Source organism: Mesocricetus auratus, unplaced genomic scaffold, assembly GCF_017639785.1.
Source record: "Mesocricetus auratus isolate SY011 unplaced genomic scaffold, BCM_Maur_2.0 Super-Scaffold_100011, whole genome shotgun sequence".
Lineage (NCBI taxonomy): Eukaryota > Metazoa > Chordata > Mammalia > Rodentia > Cricetidae > Mesocricetus > Mesocricetus auratus.
Genome location: NW_024429195.1, coordinates 22,289,334 through 22,315,958, shown reverse-complemented (window position 1 = coordinate 22,315,958; position 26,625 = coordinate 22,289,334). Strand labels below are relative to the sequence as shown.

General features: G+C 37.1%; 1 protein-coding gene across 3 annotated transcripts in view; it reads right to left on the bottom strand.

The window, feature by feature from the left end:
- The window catches only part of Sclt1 (sodium channel and clathrin linker 1), a 133,667-nt gene that overhangs the window by 102,021 nt on the left and 5,021 nt on the right, over positions 1–26,625 (bottom strand). For 2 of the 3 annotated variants that reach the window (XM_021226894.2, XM_005069675.4), the window contains exons 2-8: positions 24,876–24,943; positions 17,085–17,137; positions 16,535–16,604; positions 11,320–11,375; positions 7,169–7,304; positions 4,197–4,319; positions 2,686–2,751 (exon numbers count right to left, since the gene is read on the bottom strand). In XM_021226894.2, coding sequence (XP_021082553.1) covers positions 2,686–2,751; positions 4,197–4,319; positions 7,169–7,304; positions 11,320–11,375; positions 16,535–16,604; positions 17,085–17,137; positions 24,876–24,943 — 572 coding nt within the window. Of the gene's footprint in view, positions 1–2,685; positions 2,752–4,196; positions 4,320–7,168; positions 7,305–11,319; positions 11,376–16,534; positions 16,606–17,084; positions 17,138–24,875; positions 24,944–26,625 lie in introns of those variants that run through there. The other variant, XM_013113044.3, reaches the window with a different exon arrangement.

Below are 26,625 nucleotides of genomic sequence, written 5' to 3'. Positions count from 1 at the left end.
TTCAATTCCTGATTCTATATTTTAATTTGACTTATTAAGATTTTAATTCCTCTCTTTAAATGTTTTCTTTGTTTAAAGTCCACATTTCATGAATGTTTTTCACTGACCTCAGTATCTTAATAACAGTTACTATTATATTCTCTATCTAACAGAGAAAGAAAGAGAGAGAGAGAGAGAGAGAGAGAGAGAGAGAGAGAGAGAGAGAGAGAGAAAGAAAGAAAGAAAGGAAGAGAAAGAGACAGACAGACAGAGATATAAACCCCATCTCCTTTATTTAGGGCTGATTTCTGAAGTTTTATGTGGTTCCTATGAAACAACTTCGTTTTTTCACTTTTTGGGGTGACTGTAGTGGTTTTTAGACATGAAAGTAACTGAAATCCTCCTGGGCTCCAAAGACTGACACCTTACAAAAGAGAACCACCATCAATTAGCTGGTCATAGGTCAGGGAGGTGTCCTGGATTATTTTCCACCCCTTAGAGAGAGTAGCAGCAATAGCTTTTGTGTACTTGCTCTGTTATAAGGGCAACACTCTGGCATGCATCAATCTATGTCATAACCTCTTTATTCCCCAAGGCTGAACAGAGCACCAAGACTAACAAGATTGACACATTTCTGGAAAGCCCTAAGAAGATAGGGTGTTGGATGCAAAGATCTGTTCTTTCCCGCAGGAGGAGGTCACAGATGAGCTTTCATTCACTAGCTGGTAATGAGTAAGGTGATGGGACAGAACCAATGGCATCTACTAGTACCAGCAGCACCACACTGCCATTCTCCGAACAGAGGCTAAACTGTCTAGGAATTGTTAAGAACTCCAGGAGAAACATGATGGAAGTCATCTTTTGAGACTGAGGCTCTAGATGTGCACACCAATCTCTTATTTCCTCTGGTGCTACACTGGGAACCACGCCTATAATAACAAAAAACAAAACCAACCCACTGATTTTACTGTGCCTGGTTTTATCCTCTTCTGGGATGCAGGAACTTTTCAGTGGATTCTGGATTGCTGGATCAATGTGTTTGTGGAGAAAGGAGTCAGGTCTTTCTACTCTGACACCTTCCTCCAGTGTCAGTGTCCTCCAGTGTCTTTATTTATTCTATACTACTTACTTTATTGTGCATCTACAAGAGCCTAGTAAATGACCTTTTTAAATGGGAACTGCTTGCCTTTTATAGGGACTCTCCATTTTGTTTTTATCTTGACTCAGCTTTGCTCCTGCAACTAAGCTCTTAATGTTCTTTGATTTGTACACAGTTGTTTCATGACAGCCTTGTTTACTGCTTAATTGGCATCCACTGTATACATTAAGAAAACTGTAGTTATTGTCTGACACTATGAATTTTTCCTTTTTATAATGACAGGGTTATATCTCACTATGTAGACAAGCATGGTCTACCTTTGCCTGTGTCTTATGAATGCCAGACTTAACAGTACCACCCCATGAATACTCAAACATACTTTGCCTATGACTTTCATTAAAAATATTTAGGGGTTATTGAAACAATGAGGTATCTGTAGTAGGAATACCAAGGGATTATATAATTCTTACACTTCTGGTAGATACATTGAGACAAATGATAAATAATTGTTACATTAGGTTAAAGTACTAGTTTCCATGTTGAAATATATTATTATAAGCCTGTCTTAATTACAGAACTCAGCAATCCTTTTGTTTTGGTACATTTCACTTAAATTTTAAGACTCCTCAGAAATATATTGTAAAAAAAAACCCACACAGACACACAACCTATAATTAGAAATCCCAAATATTAGCCAGGTGTGGTGGTTCATGTCTACAATCCCAATACTAGCGAAAGTGAGGCAGGAGGACTGTCAGGAGACTGAAGCCAGCCTGGGTAAATGCAGGCTAGCAGAAGACAGTATGAGCCTATGTCTCAAAAATAACACAAACAAGGAGGTCCTAAATGTTAGTATAAGTAGGAGACATTCGATTCAAGGATAATAAAATAGTGCAATAAAATGGGATGACTTACTTTTGATGACATAACTACTCTTAGGTATAGATATTGTTTAGGTATTAGCAAGAATTAGCAGAGTAACTAGGGAAGAATGAAAAGCAAAGGGAGGGATCACCTGGAGTGCTATAATTCTATTACTCAACAATGAGTAAAAATAAAATTCCAAGGAGGTAAGGAAAGCAAAAGGAAAATTTGAGAATTAAAAGAGACTAAGTAGAACTAAAAGGTGGATTATATTTGTTTTAGAAAAATGTAGGGAAATTTATATATATTATGGTTAATATTGACAGTTAATTTACAGATAGTTCTTAATTTAATTTTCTCAAAGAAGCAATTCGTTCTTTTGACAAAGAGTTATGCTATTCTTATCACATTTCTGTCTGTGTGTAATAAGAAACAATAAAGATTAGGGGTGTGTATTACTTTTGAGGACCTGATGGTCTAGATTCCTGTATTTTTTAGTGATATTGCAAATACCCTGAGAGTTTTCCAATTAGGATTCAATTCAAATACATGTTGGTTATGTCTTCAAAGGGTACTGTGAAGTATGGTCAGCTACTAAATATATAAGAAGATCAGAAAAGATACTGTCTACATGTTTCAATAAATACACCATGATTTTTACTTTGATGTGAATAAGCATAAATAAATATAGTTACCGTTTCTAATATAAAAATTAGGTACAGGAAATGGTTATTTCCACTTACCATTTCTATGTTCTCATTAGCAACATGAAGTTTCTTGGTTAGTTGTTGAAAATTATTCAGCTGATCCTAATAGGAAAGTAAGGTGAGTCCACAGTATTTTGTTTGTAGTCCATACTTTAAATAAAACTGAGGTCCAAAATCAGATCCTTAAATTTGTATAACATCAACATTATATCTTCTATTATGTGGATTAGTAGTCAAATAAATAAGAAAAAACTTTTACTGATCATAAATTTAGCTAAGCAGTGGTGGTGCACACCTTTAATCTCAGCACTCAGGAGGCAGAGGCAGGCAGATCTCTGAGATTCGAGGACAGCCTGGTCTACAAAGCTACTCAGAGAAACCCTGACTCAAAAAACAAAAAATAAACAAAAATAATTTAAAAGGAGTCAATGTGATACTAATGATTTATGTTTTATGTAAAAAATCATTTGTATAAATTTATGCACTGGTAAATACTATCTTAAATATAAAAGGCCTGCATTTACAAACATTTGTTAAGTGACTAGAAATTTCAAAAGCTAGAGAGAATATGCATGACACTGGAAACCACACATTCAAACCTATCCAAAATGAGTAAGATAAACTGTGCAAAGGATCCACTGTGGTTATTGTGCTACTCTTGTAAAGTCCCCATATTTTGTAATTTAAAATCATTTGATCAGGTCATATGGTCTTTTAAAACATTACTTGAACAAATAACAAAGTTAGAACTGGTTGTTAACATGTTAGATAACAAAAGTAATGATTAACAGGCAAGCAGGGAAATAGAGATGAAGTATTATTTATAGTTTTGTTAATAGAGGTATAAAGCAAAAGCTAGACACCCAACGTAAAAACACTCTTGTTTTAGACAGAAAGACGTCTTCAATAACTAATAAGGTTTCTTTCTATGATAAAACCATATAATAATTAATTTATAGTCAACATATTAGACATCTATTTTAGTAATAGATCACATTTAATAGTGTGAATATTGCTATTTGACAGTGTTGTCACTGTATTTGAGCAAGTTTCTTCATTTACTGCAACTCAATAAACAATTTTTGTTTTTTATAAATTGACTTTTGGAGTCAATTTATATAAAAAACCTTATATTTCTTCCCCAAACTAATACACCTTTTATTTCTAATCACATTAAAAACGTGACATGCAGCCGAGTGGTGGTGGTGCATGCCTTTCATCCCAGCACTCTGAAGGCAGAGGCTCATAGGTGGATTTCTGTGAGTTTAAGGCCAGCCTGGTCTACAGAGTGAGTTCCAGGACAAGTTCCAAAGCTGAACAGAGAAACCCTGTCTTGAGAAAACCAAACCAAACAAACAAACAAACAAACCCAACATGCACTGAAGCAGTTCTTTGATTACTTATATGTTTAAAAGATTCTGAGATATATTTGTTAATTAATTAATTAAAAAACATAAAATTTAGAAATTTCTTCTCAAAACAGTTTTTTTCATAATTTTTATGATTTCCTCACTGATATTTAAGAAAATCGTGAAACTTAGGTTCACCTTTTGCTTTCGATTTTCAAATACATGAATCTGGGCTTCAGTCATATGTTCCTGGTAGAGTTTCCGTACATTTTCCAACTCCTGAGAAGCAGTCTGCCAGAGTTCCAGACCCCTAGTTCTCTCCTATCAAACAAAAAAAAATAGTTTATTAAAGTATCAGCAGGCTATTTAATGATAGTATAAATGGATCATATTCTTTTGCAAATGGGTTCTTGTAAAGTTACAAAGTAAAGCCAGAATGTATATAAAGATGGTAGTCATGCATTGTTTAATGATGGGAACACTTTCAGAGAAATGTACTATTAGGGAGTTTAACCATTATGTGACCATAGCAGACATACTTAACACAAGCTACAATGACTACAATCATCACTAGGTGATGCACTCACAGGAATAACACTGTAGTTCATCAGTGACAGAAAGGTTGTTATGTGGCATGCTGACTGTACTATAATGATATTCACAATTTAAAAGTCTTAACAGTACTTTAGAGAACAAATTTAAAAACTAAAATTTTCTTGTTTTGAAATTTTATATTTAATAACTAAAATTAATGTTATCAGCAATACATATTAATAAAAACTACTTTTTCTACAAAAAGTGCAAATTAAGTCTTGACATTACTAAAGGAGAAAAGTCATTCTGAGAAAGTACAGTATGACTTTCTGATTGTAAAGAGTTTATTGTACTTATTGTAGTGCTTATTGTAGAAATTAGGAAAATATGGAAAATAAGAGCAATAAAGAACTACTTAGAAGTTTAGGTATTAGCCCTGCTAATAAATACTACTATTTGAATATAATAATCTTTATAAATGTTGACTCTGTTCATGTCTATACATTTTTTTTTATAAATGTGCTTCCCGGGATACAATTTTTAAGTTTTTTTAAACAAAATTATAATCATATGATTTGTTATGTGTTACACATAATGTAACACTATTTTACTTGACATTTTACAGTGAGATTTTTGGTTTTTTTTTTTTTTGGTTTTTCGAGACAGGATTTCTCTGTATTGTTTTGGAGGCTGTCCTGGAACTTGCTCTGTAGACCAGCCTGGCCTCGAACTCACAGAGATCCGCCTGCCTCTGTCTCCCGAGTGCTGGGATTAAAGGCGTGTGCCACCAACGCGGATGAGATTTTTTTAATTAATCAATTAACTTTTGAATACAGTCTTACCAACTCAGGGTTTAAGATCTTCAGGAGATTTTGAAATGAAAATTATGTTTATAACAACAGGAAGCCATTTACTATGTGCTCTCATCTATCACCATGGAATTTTCTAAAGTATATGCTATGTCATTCCTGTGCTGAAGGCTGGTACAAAGTATGCTTATATCACTATTCAAAAAATAAAATTGTTAATGTATAATAGACTAATAGATATAATTCACAAAAAAGTACTTTCAGGTACTTAAATAAGGTAGGTGGTTCACGTAGAGTCTTGAAACCAAAAGGCTAAGAAATGCTAACTTAACCCTCTGAGACCATACAAACAGTAAACTGTCTAAGGGTTCTTACCAAGTTTTGACTAAGATTGGAAAACAAAACAAAAACGTTTTCTCTTTGTTGTTACTGGAATGATCAATATCCCAGTAGGCACCTGTCTTTGGACTCTGGGTCCTCAGTTGGGATGCTGTTTAGGGAGGTTATAGAAACTTTAGGAGATGGGCCTTATTAGAGGAAGTCATAATTGGGGCGGGTTTTTGAAGCTCTGTATCTTTGTCCCACTTCTAGGTTGCTGTCTCTGATTCCTGTGTGTAGATGAGAAGAGATGAGATCTCTCATCTTTCTGTTTCTGCTGATGGCCTCCATGGCTTCCCCATTATGTAGTCTGAATTCTCTGGAACCATATGCCAAAAAAAAAAAAAAATCCTTTCAAGCTGTTTTTGGCCATTGCACATGATCACAATGAGGGAAAATTAACTATACATTCTTTATCTAGTGAAGACTAGGGAATTACCTGTTGTATTCCTGAGAAGGTAGAGCTAAAAGATAGGCAATTTTGATCTATACTGAGTATGCTTTCAGAATACAGGACTTTAAGTTTTTATCAAGTGATTACTAAGTATAACATGCACTAAGAAAACATACAAATGACCTGAAATGCAGAGATCTAAAATTATAAAGTGAAATAAAGCTCCCTTATGTACAAATTCACAAAAATTGTAACAATGAAAAATGAATTGCACAGGACACAGAATAAAAGAAATTTCAAAAACCATGAAGGAAAAGCCAGAGAATATATAATAATTATGTTACATCTTTGAAAATTGAAAATGATATCAGAAGGAAACAAAAAACATGTCAATATAAGGAAACTAAATCATTGATTACTCCTTTCTTTAGAATTTTCTTTTAACATTAATTTTTCTGAAAGGACGAAAATTGTTCAAATGATATATGATTCAATTGAAATATATTTGAAGCTGTATTTATAACAGTAAGAGCATTTACTACAAGGTTTTTTTGTTTTTTTGTTTTTTTTTTTTTTTGGTTTTTCAAGACAGGGTTTCTCTGTGGCTTTGGAGGCTGTCCTGGAACTCGCTTGGTAGTCCAGGCTGGTCTCGAACTCACAGAGATCCGTCTGCCTCTGCTTCCCGAGTGCTGGCATTAAAGGCGTGCGCCACCAATGCTAAGAGCATTTACTACAAGTTTTAAGTCAGAAAAATCAGGTGCTATAAATTTTGTTATGCTGTTCTGTACCAAAATGTCAGTCCTGAAATCGAAAATACAAGTGACATTATACAGATTGAACAGATTATATTCAGAGTGTACATGTATATATATGCAACAACAATTAATGAAAAAGGTCATGAATTTGAAAGAGCAAGGAAGAGTGTTTTTGAGGGTTTGGAGTAGAAACGAGAAGGGAGAAATGATGTAATTATAATATCCAAAAATAAGAATGTAAAGATTAACACATATTTTGAAGACTTTAAACTTATTAAATAAAAATAGTATGTCACTTACTTCAATGGCTAGTTGCAACTGTTCCTGGAGGTTCTTCACAATCTCATCATCTGCACAGATGTCATTTCCTATCCCTGTGCCAAAGGGAAGGGCTTCCAATTGCTTTTCAACAGCATCTTTTAATTTACTGTGCAACCTTTGCGATAAGCAGTTAACATTATACTCATTTTAATAACAGTACAGTTACCAATTGGGGGGAGTCATTAAATCAACATGGGTCAAACATAATTGTTCATACAACAGTCATTTAAGTGAAAAAATTCACATTAAATCTATGTGAATAAAAATTTGGATATTTTCTTTTTCTGTTTCTTTTTGAGACAGGGTTCCTTTTTTAAATGTTGGCAAGCATGTTAAGAATGCAACTTAGTGCAACCACTATTGAAGCTGAAAACAGAACTATAGTATGATGCATCTATACCACTCCTGGGGATATACTTTGACGGGATCTAAATCAGCATACAACAGATATTATATGTGCATATCCATTTCTACTGTGGCAATATTCACAACATCGAAGTTGTGGAATCAACTCACATTCTATATATATATATATATATATATATATATATATATATCAGCAGATGGCACATGAACTGAATTTTACTCAGCTTCAAGGAACAAAATGGATGGACCCTGAGATCACCATAATATTTCAGGTTAAATTTACTTTTAAAGACATACAGAAGGCAAAAAAAAAATAGGAAAGCCTACTTGCGAAGAGGAAGGAATTGTGCTGGGTGAGAAAGAATAGCTGGAAATGCCCAACATTTAATAGGCACTCAAATATTAGTGAGTATTTACTTTTATTGGTATTGTGACCAAATACATGACAGAAGGATCTTAACCTGACAAGAGGATCTTAAGGGAGGAATAGTTTAATTCTGCCTCATGACATATAGATACCACACTACAATGGAGAAGGCACAGTAAGTATAAGGCTAAGTGCTCAACTCTAAGTAGATCAGAGAAAGCAAAGTAATGGGAATGCTAGCACTCATCTGGATTTCTAGCTTTCCCTCTTTATTTAGTCCAGAACTCATGGGATGTTACTGTACACATTCAGTGTGTCCCTCTCTGGAAAAGCCTTTATATGCAAACCCTTAAAGAATATGTCTTCAGGTGATTCTAAATCCAGTCATGTTGGGAAAGAAGATTAACTATGAATGACTGACTATATAACTGTTTCACTTAACACTAACTCAAAAGACAGATGGTTCTAGATTTCTGTTAGCAGTTCAACAAATGTCTTTTACCACCTTTTCTTTCTTAGTCTTGCCAAATCTCTGAAATCTAAGCTCATGGTTAAACAATCGTCTTTTAAGTGTGTATCCCCTGGTAAGTCAACCAAGCTCCATTGGACACACCCAAGAATCTTTGGGCTGCATAAACTGATCCTGAGAGGGGGCAGAGGCATAAAGTTGGCAAGCAGAGCTTTAAAGAGAGATAATGATACTATAGTTAAAGTTAAGTTAAAGTTTCATAGGAACTTTACAAAATTCTAAAGAAGGTGTGCTGGTTAGTTTTTTGTCAACTTGACAGAAGCTGAGGTCATCTGGGAAGAGGGACCCTCAATTGAGAAAATGCCTCCACCAGACTGGCCTCTAAGCAAGCTTGTGAGGCAGCCCACTGTGAGCAGCACCACCCCTGGCAGGTGGTCCTAGGTAGTAGAAGACAGTAGACTGAGCACACCATCGGAAGCCCTCCTCCAGGGTCTCTGAACTACCTGAGTGTTTCCTCTAATGATGGGACTATGAGCTATAGTCAAACTCTTTCCTCCCCAATTTGTTTTAGCTTATGGTGTTTAACACAGCAATAGGAAATAAACCAGAACGACATTAAATACAAATACATTAAAATGAACAGAGAAATAAAACATAAAGTACTATATAATATGGAAGAATACGAACAAAAGAAAGTCAAACTTTAGGAGTCCATGCATTGAATGAATTTAGGGACATTTCCTCCCACCCCCAATGGCCATGTTATTTTTGGTTTAGTTACAAGTCAACAACATAACATATATAAAATTTCTACAGTTTCTAGTTTCTTAGGAACTCAATTCTTGATAAACATGTTTTAAAATTCTCTTTGACAAGCTGAGAGAGGACACACTAGTGGAGAGACAAAATAAAGTAACCATAGGAAAAGAGGGAGGGACTCCATTACCTTAAAATTTAAATAAGAAAAGAGAAACTTATTTCATTAAGGACATCACAATCTGGGAATAGATATTATTATCTAGAATGTTGCAATGGACAACTGGCACTCTTATTTACATTTTACGTGTCTGGATCTATAAAGTACCTGAAACTCTAAAGCTATATATCCATGATATCCTCATAGATGGTGCAGGAAAGATTAAAATTCTACTAAAGGAGGTAATTAAAAGAGATGGACATGAGGACTAGAGAGATGGCTCAGTGATTAAGAGCACTGACTACTCTTCCAAAGGACCTGGGTTTAATTTCCAGCAAGCACATGGCAGGTTACAACTGTCTGTAACTTCATTTCTAGTGAACCCGACACCCTCACTCCTCATCACATGCAGGCAAAATACAAATGCATACAAAATAAAAATAAATTATTAAAAAAAGAGATGGACATATCTTAGTAGGAAAAATAAAAATTGAGAAATGAGATGAATAAACATTTCATGAGAAAAGTATATAAAAAAGAATAAACATTTCATGACAAGCATATCGGTATTTAGAAAATGTAAATTAAATCACAAGAAGTAATTACTTAACAGCAAAAATAATAGTATTTAAGAAGTTTAATTAGAGTTACTGCTGGAAATATAGATCTATATACATTAAAAAATGCCACTGGTAAGAACATAAACCAGCTAATATAGACAACTTATAAATTAAGTTGACATACAAATTATAAACCTACAACTTGGCAATTTCATATCTTGAAATTTTCATACCTGTACATGATAGTGAAGAATTAAGTTCTAAAATACTGAATGATAATTTTAAAATGCAAACCTAAACAATATATTATTAAGCAGAATTCAATATAGTGTTTACTTTTTGTAGAGGGAATGAGGATGGGAACTAGAAGGAAATCATAGATAGAGAAATCAAAGTTTTAGCTTTTAAGCTTGTTGTTTGTATTCAATCAGTATGTTTCCTACTACACATATTTTTACACTACCTATATTTGTAACATATTTATGGGCCTTATTTCAAGCTATTACTTTATTTCTTACGATGAGCCCGTGAAAAATTGTTCTTTTGTTATAGTCTAACAAAAACCTCAGTATCAAGCATGAGACTACTCCTTTCGAGACCTTGGTCAGGGAGTCCAAAGGACATCCTATCTCAACAACATAGGCTACTGGCATTGTCCTTTAGTTGCTCCACAGACTTTGGAGTTATGTCTCTATTGCTGAAAGCAATACACATTTTGGACAAATACAGTAAACTGACTATGAGGTGCCCAGCCATATTCTATAATACTACCCCAATATCTGAGACTCAGGGAACAAAGGAAAAGGAAGCAAAAAGATTTTAAGAGCCAAGGAACAGGACATCTGCTGCACAAGTCAGAGAAAGAAGTCTCAACAACATGGTAACCTAAACAAAGATCTGAACAATGACATTGGTTGACAAGACTATGACAAGGGGAAACCTAACAAGGCTTTACCCTTAGAGGAAGAACTATAAGCAATTAAGGACTAATTACTGAGAGAGACAAAATTAGTGGTTACCCAATACCATGTAGTCTGTCCTAAAAAATACATATGAGAGTGGCGAGTGGCACTAAATAAACTCAGTAAGTTTGTTTCTCTCTCTCTCTCTCCCTCTCCCTCTCCCTCTCTCTCTCTCTCTCTCTCTCTCTCTCTCTCTCTCTCTCTCTCACACACACACACACACACACACACATACACACACAAAAAACCCTTATAATAATAGTAAGTAAAGAAAAAGAAGAAAAAGATTATTTTATTAGTTGCAATTTATAGGCAAGAAAGTTCCAAAGGAAAGAAGTTAAATAACTTGTTTAAAGTCACAGTTTATGAAGCAAATAGTCAACAGAAATTCAAGCCTAGGAGTCTGCATGCTAAACCACTGTACTCTGTATCAAAGAACAAAAATATATGTTATGTGGAGCAACAAAAGACCAACTGGCTATTGATTTACCTTTCATTTTCAGTGATGACAGTTTCAAGTTGTAGTTTCATCTCACCCATGTGTTTCTATAAGAATAAAACATAGCAAAGTAATACATTCTCCAGACAATTAGATCTCCATTTAGTACTCAATTCAAACGCAAGCAGTCAGACTTTTTGGTATTCACAGATAAAATGTATTCATTACATTTAACAAGCAGTATCACATATAGATAGTTTCATAATGTACCAAACATAATCATTCATTTTGAATGGATTATAAATAAAAATATTTTATGTTATAATTGAGAAATTTAAAATATATATCCAGGAAAAGAAAAGATACACATCAGTATAATAAAAATACCAGTTGCGTTGGGCATGGTGGCATATGCCTTTAATCCCAGCACTGGAGAGAAAGGCAGGTAAATATATGTGAGTTGCCTTTAATCCCAGCACTCAGGAGACAGAGGCAGGGATATATCTGTGAGTTTGAGGCTAGCCTGGTCTACAAAGTGAGTTCCAGGGTAGCCAGGGCTGTTCCACAGAGAAACCCTGTCTCAGAAAATAAAATAAAAAAACACACACACACACAACAAAACAACCGGTTGACTGCTATAACTTGAAAACATATCTTAATTAATTCAATTTAGGGGAAGCCCATATCAGTATGTAGACTCTCTCCTACTTCAAGAGGCAAAATGGGAATGGTGAAAAAGAAAATTAAGGTCTTCTTTAGCAATTATTCACTCTCTATCTCACCACCCTTAGTAACTGTCTGAAGTCTGTTCTAAACAAGGTTGCTATGGTAAAGACATGGTCACTGACATATTTAGCAGGCTAGATGACTTAAAAACCCTCCAGCTAAAATACAATCAAGATTATAATCCATACTGTAAAGAGAATGAGATAAAAGTTTCACTGATTTTCTCTGAGGTAATGAAGACATTATTAATATTTCAAAGGGAAAGGCAGAGGGAATTTAATAAAAGCAAAATGGCAAAATAAGGAGTCAGTTTTCAGTAAGAGCTGGTCATGGAAATACATGTTTAAGACAAAGGTACAGTCAGCTCAAAATCCATCCATCAGTCTTGATTGTACACTCTAGGATAAAGGAGAAGAGCCAAGCCTGGAGCAGACCTGGCAAGAGATGTGTGAAGAGGCAGCTCTCCAAGTCTATCTCTATCCTATTCAGAGAGGCTCACAGCAGCTTGGCTTAAGTCACTAACCACCTTTTAATACAAAACTGGCATTGAAGTTGAATTTTTCCCAAGTTCTGGCTAGGTCAGAATTTCAGTCAAACTAAAATGAATTAACGTACTACCAGATAACTGAGTATTGATCATATTTGTAAAAACACTAACTTGAAAAGTATCTAATACTGTAAATGATTACATAGAATACATGTGTACTACATAAGTTGCATTAACAACTTTACTATAAAATGTTTAATTATTTAGAAGGAAAGAAAATCTATATAGCACCTTTTATATCATCAAAATTTCCCTACTATATTTTTTTGGGGGTGAGGGTAGGAATCTTTATACATAAAATTATAGCATGCCTTCCCTGCTTTGAAGGTATACCATTTCTTGGTCACAGCTGTAATTCTTTTTTCTCTCAATGTGTTAGATTTTATGTGTTTGTTTGTTTGTTTTTGAGAGTCTCTCAATGTAATCCACCTGCCTCTGCCTCCTGAATTCTGGGACCAAAAGCACTCACCACTATTCCCAAGTACATCTGCAATTCTTAAAATTAGTTCTACTTATTAATTATATCTACGTGGGCACAGATATATGTGGGGACACCAGACCTTGAGCAGAAACCCACTTCCCCTTCGGCCTGGGAGCAGGCAGCTGTGTAATGTTTACTGAAAACAATTCAGTGCTATAAAGCTCTTGATAGGGCTCAGATAAGGGCTCGCTCACTGAGATACCATGCCTTTCACACGCCCTATGGCTAGATGCCTCTTCCTGTTTCCCTGCGGTGTCTCCCTGATTCTGGGGCCTGAGATTAAACCACCAGCCAGGAGGGTGAGAAGTCTGGAAAGAATGGTATGTAGATGAATGGCAGAAGTCCTTAAAAAGGGAAGCTCCTTTTTCTTAGAGAGACTTCTCCTGAGAGCTCTCTCCTAAGCAGACTGGGGTCTCCTCCTAAGCTGACTTGGGAAGCATAAAGTTTTCTTAAAGCAACCGACCGGTCTCTGTGTCATCTATCCCGACCACCTCGCTACATGCTACATTCTCGGATGCAGGCCGCACAGCAGGTGCGACAGATATACTGTTGTTAGAAGTAGATATCTGTAAGGCATATGAGTCAGTCAAAGACAGCACTGAGGGGAAGTCAGAAGGGCAAGTTCTGAGTTGTTTACAAAAAAAGATGATTGGTTGCCTAGGTCGAACCAGATGAGGTCACTGCATGAACAGCTGTGTTCACAAGATAGATCATAGGGTATCTAGGAGCATGATAGGCTGATCTGTAAAACCATTGGCTGGCTGTTTTCTCCATTCTGTGGGGTTTTTTTGCTTTAAAAGGTACTTGCTGTGGGACAATAAACAAGTTCCTGCTTGACTAGGCTCCCCACTGCAACTGATTGTCTCCGGGATCTCGGGAGGCTGGGGAATGGATGAGCAGCTCACTTACCCATCCTAGGACCCAGCTCAGCCTTCCATGGTTGGGCAAAGACCCTGCAGATATCAACATCATTTTTTTCCTCTCTAAACAATGTAACACTATTACTATCATTGAAAACTTCTGGGCTTACTAGTGTAGCTTCTAAGTATAACTAAGTCAGTAATCACCCAGAGGTGGTTACAAATACCAAATGAGAAATTTAAGCCAAGCACTTCAGAAAAACAGCTCATCAAAGAGACACAGGATCATACTGGTTATAAGAGGTGTTAAGAGAGTTTAATTTCCAGACAACTAGCTATTCTGAAACAAGTGAAATACATAATATATCATCACAGCAATTCATAGAATGAATTCAGCAGCAACTTTAGATTTGTTAGTCTTAAAACTAAAAGCAAAACACCATTTACACAAAAAGAACTTTTGTTCTTTAATTGCCTATCTAAAGGAAAAAAGACATTGTTATGGTTGGTTTAAATTTAAATGGTCAAAAGCAAAAAAAAAATCATCATAAAGAATGGGAAATGAATTAACTTAAGAAATTGTCTTTATGATAATACAGAATCTAGTTCTATAACTTTATTTTAAGTTTATAAAGGAATCAACTTGGAAATGAAAAATCTATATAAACTTTATACAAAAAATATCTAACTTTATTCTTAGGAATTGTAAGCATTGTGTTCTCTTAGAAAAGGTATATATCAATCTATTAATCAAAAAATAATGTAAAAATGATTAATTTAGATCTAACTCTCTTGTTTCCACAAGCCATGGGATTTACCTGACACTCAAAGGCCTATATTAAGGTTGCGTATAAAATGCCTCCCATAGACTTTCACTTTGAAAGTTCATGTTCAGAGGTGGGACTTTGCATCATAAAGGCTCTAACTTCATCAACAAATTAGTCCAAAGCTTAATGGACAATTCAAAGACACAGCCTATTTTGAACACACAGGTCAGCAGGGATATGCCTTCCAAGGGTGTATTTTGTCATCACACCCCTTTTCTTCTCTCTGCTTCCGAGACACCATAAAGTGAACAGTCCTTCACCATGTTCTCCAGCTACAATGATATTCTGTCTCTTCTCAGGATTGAGCCAGGTGTTCATTTTCAAAACCATTGAAACCATTTTCAAAAATCCACCTTCCCTCCTTTAAGTTGATTTTTCTCAGGTATTTTGTAAGAGAGATGGAAAGTCATCAATGCTTACTCTAAAACAGCACAGAATGTCTTCCTATCCGTGCATTAAGAGAAAAGAAAATGGGGCTAGAAGAGTCTGCCCCATAGTAGCACTCTGAGAAAATCAGTCTCCAGGGTTATTTTTATACAAAGTCATTATGCTTTCTCACATTTGCATCAAATTAACCCTGCTTTCTTTACCATTAGTGAATTGATTCAGGGTCTAGTATCAAAACCAAATACAATCATTGGTCTATTCAAGCTCTAACAAAGAGCAGCCATTATCAGCTGGTGGGCTTAGCCTGAGACACAGAAGTTCTGATTAAGAAATAATTCTAAATATTTATCTGTCATTTGTATTTCTTTCGTTTGTGAACTGTCCATTATTTGATTGGCAGCTTTGTTTTTAGTGTTTAAGTTTTACAACTCTTTATACATTTTAGAAGGAGGCAGCAGCAGCAACTTTAAGAGAAGACAGTGGGGAAAACAACAACAACAAAAGTGGAGAAGGAGGCTGGGCGGTGGTGGCGCACGCCTTTAATCCCAGCACTCGGGAGGCAGAGGCAGGCGGATCTCTGTGAGTTCGAGGCTGGGCTGGACAGACAGCCTCCAAAACAATACAGAGAAACCCTGTCTCGTAAAAAACAAACAAAAGAAAACAAAACAAAAAGTGGAGAAGGAAACACTAGGGCCAAGGGGTATAGTTGAGAAAAGGAGGTACGGAAAAGTGCAAGTACACATGGAAGGCAAATTACAAACCAGGAAAACCCCATAGGGAAACCTATTACTAATTTTAAAAATAAGAAGTCTTTTAAAGATGAAATATTTATATTGTTATTCTGGTATCAAAAATTTCAGACAAAGGGTAAAAGGTATTTATTTCAACTCAAAGAAATGAAATGTGAGTAACTTAAATAACAATCCTATATTATATTTAGTTTTTCATGAGCCTAATCTCAGAGGCCTGAGACAGATGTGCCTATAGATAGCCTCATGAGTTTATTTTTATTATTCTTAAATAATAAAATAATTCCACTAGTAATAAAAATAAAAATCTGCTAGAACCTAAGCCTATACTGGAAGTAGGTTAATAATATCTTATCTAAAGACGTAAGATAGTGGCATGTGGCAGAAATAGATTTGAAAATGGGGGAAAACCATTCTACAAATAGTGACTAATATGGGTAGAATAAGGGTAAGTTATGAGAGGCTATGAAACAGTTCTGAGCACAGAGATACAAGCAAATAATAAAGCAACTAGGACACAGCTCCAAGCTTCTGAAATATGCCTCTGCCAGAGAACAAGAACAATGGAATACCAGATTTAAAAGAAACCTGAAGAGATGTCTAAACATACACATCTACAGATGAATGAGACCTCCATATTTTCTTCTCAGAGTAAAGCCACACAAAAGCTTAGTGATTACGAATTTTACCTGGTAATAGGTCACCTGTCTGGTTAGCTCTTCCAGATGTTTCTCATACTCAACAATAAGAGGTAAAGAACTAAAGGAAAACACACAATTAAAAGACTGTATTCAGTTCCATTTACTTTAATTATCTAACAAGTAAATAAATCTAAAAATAAAAATTTGTGTTTAGTAGGAATCAATAGTTTGCTTTTTTTTCTTAGCTCAAGTAATATTTTAGACTGGAACCTCCTTGATTGTGTGGAAGGGGCAGGAGGAGAGAGGGCTTGAGTACTAACAGCTTCTCTGGCTTCCAGTCAGTAAAGCCTCACTTTCCACAGGGATTACCTGTAAGCAAATCAGAGACGCTCCCAGATATTACCAAATATCCTCGAGTCAGGCAAGATCATCCTCCATTATAATCCACTTTCATAGACTCCACCAATATTTTTATGAACTCAATAGTATGTCATTAATGCTTAATTATAGCAAGCCATAAAATAAACATTCCTAAACTAAAGGAACTCTTTCAATGGTCAAGCAACTTAAAAATAATATGTAACAGGTAATACTTTACCTTTGTTTGGAGTTTACTAGTACATCACCTCTGCCTCCTTTAGACACACTGTTCTGTAACAGAAAATAGTCTTTTAAAAACATTTTCTCACAGTATTATAGCTAAAATTGAAACAGGCTTAAAATTAAATGTCATTAAAATTTTTATAACTTTGCAAAATGTATCAAAAGGAGGAAGAAAAGAAAAACACTGATTTGCCCTTGGTAAATTTAACCACACAGGATAAAAGTTGGCCAGTAAGAACTATGAATAATATTCTATTTGATGAAATATCTACCAACCATCAACACCAATTATTATTTGTGATGAACAAGGGAAGCTTACATTAAGTTCAGTAACAATACAAGGCTGCTTACTGTTCAAAGTTCTGGTCAACACAGTGTAAGGAAGATTTAAAAAGAACAGCATGTGACTATTACTATAATATACAGAGAATTTGATCATTTACCTAGAAAACAACACATAAAACAATAAGCATTAGGGCAAACTGGGGAGTACACTAAGTCCTAGAATGAAGAAAACACTCACAAGAAAATTCAGTAGTTTTCTCAAACACTAACAGTCATTTCCCTTTGATCTCTGAAAATGATTTGCACACAGCCATTCTTTTCCACTAGTCAAGTTCTACTTCCTTTCTTCTTTTACTGAATTTAATTTGCTCATTTCTACCTTTTATAAATTAAATAAATCTAATTCCAATGTATGAATTTAAAAGTATTTATTAAACTCTATTTTTTTTCTTTCTGAGATAACTGGGTTTACATTGTAGTAGTTGTAGGAAATTATGACAGGCAAATTGGGCAACTTTCCTCAATGGAAACATTTTGTTAAGTCACAATATAACATGTAGATATTCCTTAACTTAAGATGGATGACAATCTCACCTGAGGTTGAAAATGCATTTAATTCACCGCCCTAGAAAACATAGGGGCTCAGCAACCCAGAGCCTGCAGAGTATGTTCCCACTTGTGATTACACAGCTGACTGAGAGCTGGGCTCACAGCTGCTGCCCATCATTATTGGACTACATATCATTAATTCAAGAAAAGATGTGAATGTGCATCACTTTCACATCATCAAAAGCTGACAAGTTGTTTGTCAAACCACTGTAGGCTGGGGACCTTCTGTAGTATAATGACATAACCCAGATAGATAATACCACATACAAGAGCATGATGGTAACGTTTTGTTGTTGTTGTTTTGTTTGTTTGTTTTTTGGAGTTTTGAGACAGGGTTTCCTCTGTGGCTTTAGAGGCTCTTGTAGACCAGCTGGTCTCGAACTCACAGAGTTAGGTGACCTGATTGCTACGCTAACATGGTGATGGTGATGTCTGAATCTGGGCAGGAGCCCATGCCTATGTTCATGGCCCTGATACAGGCATGGTCTGTGTTGATGTCTGAGGTCCTTGTTACCACCAAAGGCCAAGAGGATAGGGCTGTACAGAGTTGGCCCTGCCCCTCATTGGCTGCAACACCAGAACCAGTCCTGCCCCTTACCAGCTGATGCACTCAGGAGAGAGGGCCCGACACCTCACGGGGGCAGCACAGTAGAGCTGACCCTATTCACAGAGGCAGGGGCCAGGTGGCCCTGGGGGTGTGAAACTAGGAGAGCAGGTCACGCCCCTCTCATCTGCCATGTGGTAGTGTGGTTGAGGGAAAGATGCCCACCTCCCCTCACCCCTTGACACCTGACCCAACTCCTTGGGAAGGCAGGCCCTGAACCTCACCTGGGCAGTACAGTAGAGTTGCCCCTGAGGGAGTGAGAGGGGCATAGCTGGTACTGCCTCTCTAGTCTGCAGTGTGGTGGTAGGGGTGAGGGAAAGGTGCTTTTCCCCCTTCCCAACTGCCTCTAGCTGGTGAGGGAGCTGACCCCTTTAGCCAGCGGCAACACCCAGGAAAGCAAGCCCTGCACCTTCTCTGGGCAGCACAGCGGAGCTGACCTGGTTGAGGAGGGAACAGATGAGCTACCCATGAGTGTGGGAAACCTGGCCCTGATCCTCACCTGTTGGGTCAGGTGTCAAGGGGTGAGGGGAGGTGGGCATCTTTCCCTCAACCACACTACCACATGGCAGATGAGAGGGGTGTGACCTGCTCTCCTAGTTTCACACCCCCAGGGCCACCTGGCCCCTGCCTCTGTGAATACAGTCAGCTCTACTGTGCTGCCCCCCCCCCCCCCCCGTAAGGTGTCGGGCCCTCTCTCATGAGTGCATCAGCTGGTAAGGGGCAGGTGAGAGAGATTAGCTGATAAGAACAGGAGAGCTACCCCTGCCCCTCATCAGCTGCAGTACTCAGGGCTTGCCTGACAACACAGAAGAGCTGACCTTGAAGGTTTAGGTGTGTGAGAACTGATCTCACCCCTTGCTCATTGCTGCAAGGGATGAACTAGCCAGGGCAGTGCTGGCGAGCTCACCTTGGTGGTGAAGACAGAGGAGAGCTGGCAGGCTGACTAACCCTGTAACCACTCAGGCCTAGAACCAGGGTCAAGTGTTGGCCCATCCCCCATTGTCCACCCCATTTGTGATCTGCAGAAGCATGGGGAGGGGGTGTCAGTCCTGTGAAGCCAGGGCTGCAGGTCTCTATGACAGAAATGGGTAGAAAGAGTCCCAGTGAGGGCCCAGCATCAGTGGTGTAACAGAGACCAGGGACTCCAACTAGACCAGTGACTTCTGTGATGAACACACGCATGTAAAGATGTAAGGGGGTTACTATGTGACTCACTGTGTCACACTGAAGCTTCCATGATGACATTTTCCCTTTCTTCCTTTTTCTTTTCTTTTTTCCTCCCTTAAACTTTATTTTGTTTTATTTGGGGGGGTTGCAGAGGCAGAGACGGGTAGGATCGGGATACAGGATGTAAAAGACACAAAGGATAAATACCAAGCATTGTGAGACATAAGAACCCCCCCCACATACGTGCGTTTTCATTAGTCAAGGATCCCTCAGTGCCCCTTTTAGCCACACTACCTTTCCATTACCCTCCCTTCCCCACAGACCCATTAGATATGCATGCATATATTTTCCCCATTTAAAAAAGACTGTTAATGTGAATGTAATCTCATGGGACTGGCTTTTTTCCCCTCAGTACAATATCCTGGATATTTGGGAACACATTTTACTCTGTAGCTTAGGTTGGCCTCAAGCTTCGTCGATCCTCTGGGTGATGAATTATAGGTGTAAGCCACCATACTGAGTTAACTAACCACTTCTATTGTCCAACAATAGTATATTACAAGTACAAACTACACACTTAAGAGACTTTTAGGTAAGTGTTTTAATTTAACCACTTTCCTACAGATGGTGTCTGTATTATAAGTAAAGCTGCTATAAACACTTATATACAGGTTTGTGTATTCATGTATGTGAGCATGCTGGTGCACATGTGTGTAAACATAGTTGTCATTCATTTGCAATAGATGCTCAGGAGCACAAGTGACGAGTCTAATGGCTGTTAAATAAGTTACCGAATGATTTTCTAGAATGTCTATAGCATTTACACTCCCACCACAACAGTGCATGGCTGCAACAGTCCATTTCCATCCCTACAACAGAATTTCAGAGGTTGTATAATGTCTTAAGAAAGAAGGTCCAACTAGCTCACACTTCTAAAGGTTCAAGAGCCAGATTCTGCTATGCTCTGGCGAGCACCTTCCTGGCTTTACCACATGGCTGATGGCATCATGCTGGAAGCACATACAAAGGTTAAGGATAACACTGAGACAGGAAGCCTAAGAGTGCCTCAGAGATCGGGCTTTCTCTTTTGTAACAACTCTCATGAGACAAACTCACTCCTACAGTTTAGCATGAGTATCTTCTGAGAAACAAGCCCCTAAAGACCTAGCCACTTCCCATGCGGTTCTACCTCTTCTGAACTTTGTCACAGCAATGACCAAGCCTCCGATATATGAACCTTTGGGAAAAGAAACCACAAAATAGCATTTGACATTGCCACTGTTTGATTTTTTAACCATCGTGTGAAATGCTTCATTGTGCTTTTAAATTTTACTTAGTGATTGTGTGAGGCTGAATAATGAACATAAAAGATATTTACAACCAAATCACAACATATTATTCTTAATGGCAGATAGCATGCACATATTAGACCTCCAGAATTTATGATCTTATTATTAGCAGTTTGTACTCTGACCAATACTTTGTTCTTCCTACATTCTTGCCACTAGGACTATGGTCCACCTTTTGTATAATGCAGCCAATTGTGACAGATGAAACTGCAAGTAAGAATGGCTTCTCCTGAGAATTTTCTACCTAGGAGACCAGCTTACATGACCCCATAGACAAGGACCTAAATATGAGGTAACCAAGAATAACTGCAGCTATCTGCTAATGGTTGAGATAGCATTAACTTTCTGCCATGGCAAAGCTATAAACTGATCATGTAAATCTGAGAAAAAAAAGGGAACACGGTTCAACTAACAGCAAGCAAGACACTTGCAAGGTCTATGATGGTTATGTTGGCCAGAGCCAAATATATCAAGCAGTAAATGTCAGCAGCTAGCCAATCTCAAGTCAGAAATGGGGCCAGGGGTGTTCCACTACCCTTAGTGGGTGGACAGCACATGAACAACGTATGAGCATTTCATGTATTGGATCAGTGGCACATGTAGAATGGAGTCTCCACTGACTTGGTCTATGAGAGAGCAGTAAACAATCTCATAGCAGTTATCTTAATGTCTGTTCAGTTTCTGCCATAGTTCTATAAAAAACCCTAGACAAGAAAAGTCAATGGCTTCCTCTCCTCTTTCCCTCCCTCCCTCCTTTCTACCTGCATGGGGTACTTTTTTCCCTTCTCTTCCTTTTAACCTGTGAGTGTCCTTTTAAGCCACAGTGACTGTCTTACGAATAGCATTCACTTGCTTTGTATCTTATGATTGGAGGATTACTTAAGTAATTACTGTCAATACTTACTACCAATGCAATCTGCTTGAAGTTCCTTTGTTCTCATCTTCTTTTGCTTTCTTTCACAGTATTGATGATTTCTATAAATAGTATGTTTTGATTCTTTCCTCTATCATTTGTGTATCTCCTAAATGCTTTAGCATAAGGAGCATAAGGCATACATAAAACATATCAAACTTGCAACAGAGGAAGCTGTTTATAACTGAACTTTCAGAACCATTTTGGGGTTGAACATATTTTGGAAACATGATTCTAGATATCTAGATTTCTCCCAAGGGTCTTATAAGTTTTCATTATTTCTTTAAGTAACTTTTACAATTTTTTTATCCTCCTCCTGAGACTCTCAGAAATTTGCATATTTATTTTTTGGTTGTGTCCCATAAGTATGTTTTCTTCATTCACTTTTCTAAAATTTCTCTGAAAAGATAATTTCAGTTGTTTTCAAGTCTACAGATTACTTCTGTTTCAAGTCTGACATTGAGGATCTATCACATTTTAAAGATCTAAAACTTTGTTTGTCTTATCATATTGTTACTTTTTGTTACACAGATTCTTCTTTTAAAATTACTGAGGCCCCTATTGGTATGTTCCTGTTGCTTATGGAGACCACTCACTACATTCTCACTCCACCCAAAGGAGGAATCATAGGCTGCCTTGAGAAAGGGCTGGTGTGGTAAAATGAAACAGTTTTTACAATCATAGATGCCTTTAAACTTCAATTTCATTTCATTTAGTTTTACTTTGTCTTACAGTATGCTGTAACTTCTTGGGCTCTTAAAAAGGGATTTAATATTGTCTGTGGATGGTTATAAAAATCTATGTACTATAGAGATATGATGGTATAAATTCCTATTCTGTCATTTGCTTATTACCTACTAGACAGATTTCTTTGAGCTCCAGAGCCTCCAAAGTTTGTGTACCAAAGAGTGACAAATGTCCAATGGAGGAAGGGTGACCTTGGAGAGGCAGCGAAGTACAAGACCACTCAGTTTCACACTGGAGAGGAAGAAAGAACACAGCACTCTTTGACTCTCACATTCTGCCCAGCAGTAAAACACAGTGTGTGGAGAGGAAGCTGAGGCAGTAGAGTTAACTGCTGAACCTGAGTTCAAGGCTCTCAATACTGCTGGTAGCAAGCCAGAGGCAGCAGTGAGATAGCTCCAGAGGCCAAGTAATCTGATATCCATGAATTTTGTAATGCACTAGCAACAAGACTGGTTCCTTGCCACAGAGGCTCCTCCATTACGTCCTCACAGTCTGAGCTCTGTGCTCTTTAAATTTCTTACCACATCTATGTCTGCCTGCTCCCCATGCCTCAGCCCTTGCTACTTCACCTAACCATCTTCTACCAGGTCCTATGCCCAAAAACTTCGTAACTTACAACTGCTCCTTATTTTTGGGACTCTAGAATGCTCCATCTCAAACAATAGCCTCTTCTCAAGGTAGAGTCTGTCTATAGTGCTCTTTGATAATAAGAGCAATGCAACTACTCTCTTCTCCAAAGCTAGGCTACCACACAGGAGGAGCCACTATCACACCAAATACCACAACGAATTTAAAATTCTCAACAACTGTGGGTTCTCCCTGTGGACAGAACTGCGAGCATGTCATTAGGAGTTCCTGGCATACCTTCTTTGCTTGTAGCCCAGCCCCTCTACCCTCACCAACCACTCCACTTCTGGCTCCAGGGCTGAATCTGCAGACTGTGTTCTACTTTTCTCCATGCTTCTCAGCTGTTACAAGGATGAACTACACGTGGTCAAGGATATGCCAGGAAGGAGATCAACACCCATTTATGTTATATCACCCCTTCTCTCTCCACTGCAAAACACAGTGAAAAGCAAGGCATGATAATGGAAGTCTGGGAGACATGGAGAACTACACAGGAGTTGGGAGACAGAAACAATATTCTCCCATGAAGATTAAGAATAGGAATCAAGATTTGTTTTATGATTATAAAAACTGTACAGGTAGAAAAGACCCTACACCTGCTAAGAATTAGAGCTGCTACAGTTTGTGTAATGGTAAGGGAAGATGTGTCCCTACTGTTTTGCTACTTTGAGGTTTCCAATAATTACAATCACAATGAATAATACAGACACCTCTGATGGTTGTCTTGCAATCACTGCTGTGTTACTGGTAAATACACTGTCACGATTAAGCCAAATATAGACTCCAGCCATGTGCAATAGCACATCCAGAGAGCTTCTGGGGCTCCAAAGATGTGTCTTTTGCTGCTGCTACTGCTTAAACAAACCTTCAGACCTATGCTATAAGATTAAGTTTATCTTGTTGATAAAATCTGAAATTAAAGTAAAAAAAAGTACCTCAGGAAATAAACATTAAAATACTAATGCATATTTTATTATTATCTGCATTAGTTTATGCTTCAGTTATAATTTCTGGGTTTTTTTAGTAGGGGAGATAGGAATCAAACTCACAGCCTTACACATGCAGGACCCTTAATCAATATTCCCAGCCTTTTCAATAATATCATAATTTGTAAGAACTGAAATAATTATATAGCTAGCCACATCTTGAGAAATCACTTTAGTATGTTTCAAAACTTGAGTGAATTTCCATTTCAGATCTCAGATACTTTAACATATATAACATCAGCTCCAAAGATAGAAAAAAAAATAAGCAATTTCCATGGACAAAGAATTCACTTTCAGTTAGCAAAATCAAATTTTCCCTTATAAGAATCAAAGCTAAAAGCAAAATTTCAAAGGTAATAGGCAATTTCAAATGTGAATAATTCTAAGTAGAATATATATTGAAGATTTGTATTGACTATAATCAATAATTCATAAGGATATAGATATATTTACAATTGAATTTCAATCTAGTTTGTTATACTAGAATCATTCCACATACCTGCATAGCTGGATCTTCGAAAATATGCTCAATTTGATGCTGCCTAAGAATATCATTCAGTTTATTACCTGAAACAAAGAAGAAAACCAATTTCAGTAAGACTATTTTGTAAAGTTAGAAAAATAGCAGATACTATCTGATGTATCCAATGAAAGATTTCTAGTTTGCAAGATTGCTTCTCATAAGATGAATCATCAATTTCAGCACATCGTTTTAGAATACAAAATTAGGTCTTTTAATATTCATAAACCAAATAATGACTCCCAAATGGAATACAGAACAACTACAAAGAACTTATCTTTTTTTCATAAGTTTGAATTATCAGTATTTTTTGGCAGAAGTGGAAAAACATGCCCATTTTTTTCTCCCACTTCCACCACTAAAAAAGGATTGGGAAGATATGCATTATATTCTGTCTTCCTTATTTCCTTTTTTTCTTTCTATTTTGAAGATAGTGCTTCACTCAGGCTAATCTAGAACTCACATGTGGTCCAGGCTGGCCTTTCTGTCTTTGCCTTTTGGGTGCTAGGACTACAGGCATGAGCCACCACCATACCTAGCTGTGGACCAATTCTTTAGAATTCTTAAGGCCAGCTAAAAAGATTACCCATTCTATACTGAGGAGAAATTGTAGGACGCAGAATCCAATTTAAGGGGAATGCCATGAGACCATGAAAAGGACAGTCCAGAATAAAGCTGAAGAGTTCTCACTAATATGCCACATCTGTATTCCCATTAGGAAAGAGACAGGGAAAGCAAGATGGCTTTGCAGACAAAGGCACCTGTCATCAAGCCAGAGGACTCATGTTCAGTCTCTAGAACCAACAGGCTAGAAGGACAGAACCACTCCCTCGTGTTGTATTCTGGCTTCTATATGCATGTGCACGCGCGCACACACACGCACTGCATGTAAGCACATGCACAAATATTTGTATAGACTTTGTTGAGTACTTCTAATCTGCAAATCCCAAATACAAGTTACCACAAAAATCTGTTAGCATATCGGCACTCAAAGGTTCCAGATTTTAGAGTGTTTTGGAATTTGGATTTTCAAATTAGGTATGCTCAATCTGTATTACAAACAAAACAAAACAAAACAAAAGGCTTGAAGAAACAAATCTGTTGCAAAAAGTTAGAAAAAGAACAGTAAAATAAACTCAAAAAAGTCACATGAAGGAAGTAACAGAAATGAATCTAGTAATAAACTCACAAATAAGAGGATTAAAAATATAGTAATTTCATATTTTATTTTAACAAACATTTGGTGAAATTCAAGGTATATTTATGGTGTATAAGACTAGAAGTACCGCTGGGCATTTGGTGGCGCATGCCTTTAATCCCAGCACTCAGGAGGCAGAGGCAGGTGGATCTCTGTGAGTTAGAGGCCAGACAGGTCTACAGAGCGAGTTCCAGTAGTGCCTCCAAAACAATACAGAGAAGCTCTGTCTCAAAAAACCAAAAAAAAAAAAGACAAGTAGTACCTTATTAAAATGGATGCTTAAACATACACGCGCTTGCGCGCGCGCACACACACACACACACACACACACACACACACACACAGACACACACACACACACACACCAAAAACCAAAGAACTGCACTATAAACATCACACTTAAAGAGGAAAAATATTGAAAACCTTTCCCTTAGGGCTAACATAAAAATAAATTCTTCTGACATTTATTCAGCACTCTAGTGAAAGTCCAAGTTAATTAATGCAACACTGAAGCAGTTAAATAGAGGTGTG